Below are 7,765 nucleotides of genomic sequence, written 5' to 3'. Positions count from 1 at the left end.
TCTTTCTTTCTTTCTTTCTTTCTTTCTTTCTTTCTTTCTTTCTTTCTAGCAAAATCACCTTTATTTGCATATGGTATGAAACTTAATTTGGCAAATTTAAATCAATGATACTATCTATGTAAAAGTAATAACCAGTCAGAAGATTAAAATGGCAGAAAAAGAAGTTTAAAATGTCAACAAAAAAATATGGCTGGGCACCGTGGCTTACTCTTGTAATCCCAGCACTTTGGGAGGCCAAGGCAGGCGGATCACCTGAGATCAGGAGTTCAAGACCAACCTGGCCAACATGGTGAAACCCCGTCTCTACTAAAAATACAAAAATTAGCCGGGCAAGGTGGTGCATGCCTGTGGTCCCAGCTACTTGGGAGGCTGAGGCATGAGAATCGCTTGAACCTGGGAGGCAGAGGTTGCAGAGAGCTGAGATTGTGCCACTGAATTCCAGCATAGGTGACAAAGTGAGGCTCCATCTCAGTAATAAAATAAACCTAACAGTAATGTACAAAACCTTTAGGAGGAACATTTCAAAGACTCCTGAAAGACAAAAGCAGAGTTGAATGAATGGAAAGACAGCCCTTGTTGTTCATTTGGATGACTCAACAAAAAATGATATCAGATATTCTCCTAATTCATACATGTGTAATGTGATTTTCCAAAAATGTATATATGAATGAGATTTTTTCTGGAGCTAGACAAGTTGGCTATGAAATCCATGTAGAGAAATATGCAAAATTAACTAATCAGCCTCTTATAAAGAAGAGCCAAGAAGGAAGTGATTAGCTCTCTATCAAAACATGGTACATGAATAAGCAACCAGACTACTATAGAAGAATAGAAAGTTTTAATGTAAATTCAATTACATACGCAAATTAAGAATATAATTGAGATAGCATTTCACAACTGTGACAGCAGGATAAACTTTGTAATAAATAGTATTGTGACAACTGGAGAGTCATTTAGAAAGAGATAAAATTGGAGCTCACGCCTCATACCATACACCAGAATAAACCCTAAGAATCAGAAGTCCAAAAAGTGAAAATATGAATTATGTTCACATATCTGAAATTCAAGAAATACATATAATTTTAAAAATTGCTTTAATTATTTTATTTCAATAGTTTTTGAGGTACAGGTGGCTTTTGATTACATGGATAAGTTATTTTAATAACTGATTTCTGAGATTTTGGTGCACCTGTCACTGGAGCAGTGTACATTGTACCCAATATTTAGTCTTTTATCCCTCACCCACTTTCACTCTTCCCCCCTCTGCTGAGTCCCCAAAGTCCGTTATATCATTCTTATGCCTTTGCATCCTCATAACTTAGCTCTCACTTATAAATGAGAACATAACGATGTTTAGTTTTCCATTCCAGAGTTACTTCATTTAGAATAATGGCCTCCAGCTCCATCCAAGTGGCAGCAAAGGTCATTATTCCATTCCGTTTTCTGGCTTAGCAGTATTCCATGGTGTATATATACCACATTTTCTTTATCCACTTGTTGGTTGGTGGCCACTTAGGTTGGGCCCATATTTTTGCTATTATGAATTGTACTGCTATAAACATCCATGTGCATGTGTCCTTTTCATATAATGACTTGTTTTCCTTTGGGTGGATACCCAGTAGTGGGATTGCTGGATCAAATATTAGTTCTACATTTAGTTCTTTAAGGAATCTCCATAAAGTTTTCCATAATAGTTGAACTAGTTTACATTAAAGGAACTAGCTTTAATCTTTCCCGAGGACTGTATTAAGAATGAGCCAAAGATCCCACAGTGTCTGTGCTGAAAATAGGCAAGAGAAAATTCACAAGATTTTTATATGATTCTGTGAAAGAAATCATTGATTGCTAATAACAGTAATAACCTGGAGCTATCCAAAGCTTTGTATTTAACTATATATCTCATCCCTGCATAGGAGCCAGACTATCTTGATTTGTCACCATCATCTGTTAGACTTTTAACAAGGATAGGAACCATACTGCACGAAGCTGTATCATAGATCTCGGTGGAGTGGTATGTGAGGAGAGGTAGAAAAAATTTTCACACAAAAAAAAATGTGTCAAGAGAAAAGGTCTCTCCTTTTTAATGTATCTTTCTGGCCCTTCAGAAGAGAAGGCAGATGTTCTAGTCTTTGAAATAGTTTTGGGAAAATAAAAAACCTGAAGTTCTTAAAATGAAGAAAACTGTAAGTAGAAGAGAAGGTATATGGAAGAAGAAAGGGTATTTTGGTGTTTGGCAGTGTGGTATACTAATATAAACACCTTATCAACTTTGATGAATCTTGACCTTTTTGTTTTGAATAAGTATTTGGTTTTTGTTTTTTTGTTTACAAATTGAATTATTTAGTGAAAGAATATATTGTGTACTTGGATAGGGCCATTTTGTTCCATTTAACAAACCCTAGAAAATACTGTTTTACTGATCCTGATAATCATCTTGAATACTACAGAAGTTGTATTTCTTGAGGCCATTTTATTTACTCTATGTTGCTGTATAAATTTAGCAGATTTTGGACCATTGTTATTATAAATTGTCCTGGAATGACATTTTATATCAAACTAACAGTTTGAATGATTCTTTCCATTTGTATCACAGAGAAATAAGCATTCTTAAAGAAAGAACTGATTGTTACTTATTTTATTGTTATCTAAACCATTCTTAAAGATTATTTTTGTTCTCTTAAAAATATTTAGTTATTAATGCTAACCACAGGAAGAAATTGTGACAAAAGTTTGTAGAAAGTAAAGAAATTATATGCTCACTATTGGGTACTATGTACTTACCTGGGTGACCATACCCTAACTTCAGCATCATGAATATACCCACGTAACCTGCACATGTATCCCTGAATCTAAAATAAAAGTTGGAATTATTTTTAAAAATTATATAAATGTAACCCTATACTAAAATTCATCCCAATAAGAGTCTCTAGGGGTTAAGTTACTCTTTAATAATGAGTTATATTTACACTTTACTTTTTTGGAATTCATCCAGGAAATAAGAATAAAATGAGGCACTCCTCACCCACTCTAGTCCCCTATGTATGAATGTATGAACTTACTTTCTGTTTTTCTCTCTCTTTTTCTAACTTTTTTTTTTTCTTTTGAGATAGAATCTTGCTGTGTCGCCTAGGCTGGAGTGGTGTGATCAGGACTCACTGCAGCCTGGATCTCCTGGGCTCTAGTAGTCCTCCCACCTCAGCCATCATAGTCACTGGAACTACAGGTGTACCCTACCCCACCTAGCTGTTTGTGTGTGTGTGTGTGTGTGTGTGAGAGAGAGAGAGAGAGAGAGAGAGAGAGAGAGAGAGAGAGAGAGACAAGGGTCTTATTACGTTGCCTAAGCTGGGCTGAAACCTCTGGGCTCAAGTGATCCTCCCATCTTGGCCTCCCAAAGTGCTGATATTACAGACATGAGCCACCACACCCAGTAGAACTTTTCTTATATGAGAATTTTTAAAGCTGTCGTATGGATAATAATAAACTTATTATTTGGTATCTAGTTTTAAAGCTAATTGCAGATTTAAAGCAGAAAATTAGAAGTAGAGAATGGAGCTGCAATGAGACTATTGAAGTTGACAGAGGAGTTGATAGAAAAACTACTAAAAAGCACATAAGAACTAAAAATACACAGCAGCCTATAAAACTCTGCCCACTTAGATATATCTCAAGGACATCATATATTAAATACAACTTAGTATTCAGAGGCAGGACAATGTTAAATTGTTTTTATCCTTTTAGAACTAGTAGTGCTTTTATTACTAAGACATCTTGCATTTTTATGTTGCTTTTCTATTTACAGAGCACTTTCACTTATGCATTTTTAATCTTCATAATAACCTGGTTAACTTAGATGAGGTAGATACTCTTACTGTCATTTTACAGGTCTGGAAAGGTAATGAAACAGCCCGTTGCAGAGCTAAGACTGAAATTTCTTGACACCAAGTGTTCTGCTTTTTTCACTATACCAAATTATCTCTGCAGCAGTGAATGATACAAATATCAAAAAACCTTACTTTTTAAAGCACAGTTTTATAAAAATGTGTAATATATTTTGTGGTGCTTTTTATTCAAAGTTGGTTAAAAATTTTTTTGGTACTCGAAAGCGTATACCTTAAGTTACCAGAAAATCCAGATACATAGAATGTTTCAGCAATTTTCTTGTATTTTGACATCTCCATTCAGTCACCACATCCTACTCATTTTCCCTTGAAACCTTATTCCTTGCTATTTTCACTGCTACCTCACTTCATTCCTCTGTTACTGTATAGTGTCCTTGTGTGCTTGCCGCCATTGTTTCCAACTGTCCTTTGAAAGAATTCATTCCATTACTGTTGCCAGATTAATTTTTCTTAAGGACTACTTTTCTTTCTTTCTTTTTTTTTTTTTTTTTTTTTTTTTTTGAGACAGAGTCTTACTAGGTCATCTAGTTGGAGTGCAGTGAGTCATGGCTCACTGCAGCCTTTAACTCCCAGGCCCAAGCAGTCCTCCCACCTCAGCCCTCTCAAGTAACTGAGACCAGAGGCATGCATCACCATGCCCGGCTAATTTTTGTAGAGGTGGGGTCTCCCTATGTTGCTCAGGCTGGTCTCGAACTTCTGGGCTCAAGTGATCCTCTCACCTCAGCATCCTAAAGTACTGGGATTACAGACATGAGCCACTGTGTCTGGCTTTAAGTTCTGTTTTTATTACATCTCTTCGCTTTTTCATACCATTCCATAGCTTCTAATGGCCTGAAGGACCAAATACATAGTCTTGATTTTGACATTCAAGCCCTGCATTACTGGTGTCAAGTAACATGTGTGACCTTCATTGTTATAGCCCCCACATACCAGCTAAGAAAGGCTCATTGGATTTTCCTACTTATTACATCTAATTTCTGTTTCTTTGTCATTGCTCATTTTACTAATTTCCTTCTTCAAAAATGTTTAAAGTCATCTTCCCCAATACATTTTTAAAAATAGTATTTGGCTCTCAGCATTCATACCTATACCAGCTGCCCTAACTTGTATATCTTCTTACGGTTCTTTGGGCACTGTAGTGTACTTGAAACAGCCCTGAATTTTTAGTAAGAAAACTTGTAAGAGATCTTGGATCAGCTACTTTATACCTTTGTGACTTTGATAAATCATTGAATGCAGGAGCATTTCAATGACATTTTAGAATAATAAGCTGCTTTGCAAAGGCTTTAGGCTAGAGTAAGGGTGAGAAAGTGAAGGCCATGAAGAAAAGGAGATACTCTCATGCCAAAGGGCATCTATGTGAAGGGATGTTTTGGGGTTTGTTTTAAGGCTGGAAGAGATTTTAAAGATCTGCTTCATCTAGCACCTTTTCTGATTTTCAGTTTTTCTTCTGTAAGAATGAGACAAATATTTTTTTTTAATTGTAATAAGTTTATGTAACTGCTAAACATGTATTTTTTGGAGTAGTGTGAGAAGAGATTGGGCTTTTCAGCCCCTTTGCCTGCTATTCTGGGCTTAGCAAGGTTTGTTTGCTTATGTATTTGTTACTTAAGTATTCGCTGTGGACTGAATTATGTCCCTTCAAAATTCATATGTTGAAGCTCTAACCCCCAGTGAGACTATAGCTGAAGATAGGGTTTTTAGGAGGCAATTAAGGTTAAATGAGGTCATAATGGTAGAGCCCTAATCCAATGACTGTTGTCCTATAAGAAGAGCAGAGAGATCTCTGTCACACACCACACCCCCACGTTGTCCTGTGTGAGGCCACAGCAAGAAGGTAGCAGCCTGAAAGCCAAGAGAGCCCTCACCAGAAACCAAACCTGATCAAACCTTATTTTGGACTTCCAGCCTCCAGAACTGTGAGAAAATAAATTTCTGTTGTTTAAGCCTCCTGGTGTGTGGTATTTTGTTATGGCAGTCTGAGCAGACTAAGACAGTATGTAATATGTACTTAGTTCTTTGGTAATTTTTATTCTAAGTATCAACTTAAAAGGCTTTTCAGTGTATTTGTGGAGGGTAGTGTTTCTAGTATTAGTGTATTTTCGGATACCGTTCTCTGATCATTTTACTTTTATTTTCTTGGTTGGGTGTTAATACATTTTTGAACAATAATTTTTAAATATTTTGTATTATTTTTTGATGAGATTTGATTTTTGGCAATCTCGTTGCCTTATTTTCTGAGACCCTTTTAATATATATGATGTACTCATTTTATAATTAAAAAATAGCTTAACTTTCCAAGCTTGATTTTGCTTTGGTTTTGATGTCTTCGATTTACTGAAGGCTCCAGACATGGAACCTTAACATCCTCACAGAGCAACTTCTATGTTGCTTTATAGTGAGTGATACTGCAATTCAAATAAATGTGGATTGGGGCTTCTCAGCTGGCTCTAGTGGCTACGGATTTCATTTCTTTTTGATACTCACATATAAATAAGCTCAGCAAACTGAAATTCAAAATACATTTATTTGCTACATCTTTGTTTAATTATCTTTTTTCAGTGATGGTTCTGTTCTGGGTAAATGGTACTAAACTTGTATAGCATCATTTAAAATTACTTTGGAAAGTTTCAACATTTCTTGTATGAAGAAATAGACTTTAAATAAATCAGTAAATCTCATAATTATCATTCAGGGTATTATTTAGGATTATTGTTTAGTCTTTTACATTACTGATTTTCCTTAAAGGGCTATCTGATGTACTCTTTTCAGCTAAATCTATTTGCCATACCACAGCTTGTAATTGCTTTACATTTGAAGAATATAAAGAATGACTTTATTATTAATCAGTAGCAAATTTGTCTTAGTATTCTTAACCTTAGGATGGCCTTAACTTATAAATAAATGATTTAGATGGTAATACTCTCACTTCAGGTACAGACTGATGCAATAACTTAAAAAAAATTGTACTCAAGATTTTGCATTTCAAAACTAATTTTTCAGAAATAGTAAATATAATTATGGTATTCTCATGAAATAATTAGAAGTCAACAGAATATCTGAATTGTATCTTCCTATAGAGGATGGTAAGGATTATCACCTTCCCCCAGTTTTATTATCTTTTCTTAATACAGATCACCAGGCTATTGAGCATCTTATTTTCTTGAACCCTCAGGCTTATGAAGAGTAGAGCCAAATGGAGAAAGAGTTCTTCCTGTCAAAACAGCCCCAAGCAGTATTTGAATTTGTAAATAAACGTGGCCTGGAAAATCCAGGCATCTAAAGACAATACTGTGTTTCAGTTAAACCGGTCAGTTTTTCAAATAGTTGTTATAATGTGTGTGTTTTATTTTTTTAGTTGTACCTATGAGACTTTGTTCCACACAAAACTGATAAACACAGGAAAACTGTCAAGAGGCAAAGGAGGAAAAAAGACAAGAGAGAGAGAGAAAACCAACGGAAATGGAGGTTAGATGTAGTAATTGCCCTAGTGAGAAATTTGCATGGGAGAAAAGTTGACAATAAGCACAACCTATGATATGGTGGCACAAGAGAATGGTTACTAGTGAGTTCAGAGAAAAGTTTCCAAGTAGCCACCTCTGTCTCACATTAATATTCCCAAGGCATCAGTGAGCCAGGCTAAAAGCACAAGGACTAGTTCAGCAGTGTAGAGGAAAAGGGGGTGAGAGGAGGCTTTAATATGATAGTGAACTTAATCATTGAGAGGTGTCACAACATTTAGAAGTATATTCTTTGTATAACATTATATAGTAACTTGGCATGGCAGGGAAGTAGTTTGACATATTGCTAAGGCAGCTTTTTTCCCCCACTTATTAAATTAAAAAAAAATTACATGGAAAGCCCTA

General features: G+C 35.4%; 1 protein-coding gene across 5 annotated transcripts in view; it reads left to right on the top strand.

Annotated features, from left to right (window-relative positions):
• The window catches only part of KIAA1328 (KIAA1328 ortholog), a 415,804-nt gene that overhangs the window by 60,760 nt on the left and 347,279 nt on the right, over positions 1-7,765 (top strand). Inside the window, exon 6 of one of the 5 annotated variants that reach the window (XM_026455162.1) lies at positions 7,039-7,125. The exons of the other annotated variants lie outside the window; for them this stretch is intronic. Coding sequence (XP_026310947.1) covers positions 7,039-7,049 — 11 coding nt within the window. The 3' untranslated portion in view covers positions 7,050-7,125. Of the gene's footprint in view, positions 1-7,038; positions 7,126-7,765 lie in introns of those variants that run through there. 5 annotated transcript variants of the gene reach the window in all.

Source organism: Piliocolobus tephrosceles, chromosome 18 (assembly GCF_002776525.5).
Source record: "Piliocolobus tephrosceles isolate RC106 chromosome 18, ASM277652v3, whole genome shotgun sequence".
Lineage (NCBI taxonomy): Eukaryota > Metazoa > Chordata > Mammalia > Primates > Cercopithecidae > Piliocolobus > Piliocolobus tephrosceles.
Note: the sequence above shows the minus strand (reverse complement) of the source record. Positions and strands in the feature narration are given on the sequence as shown.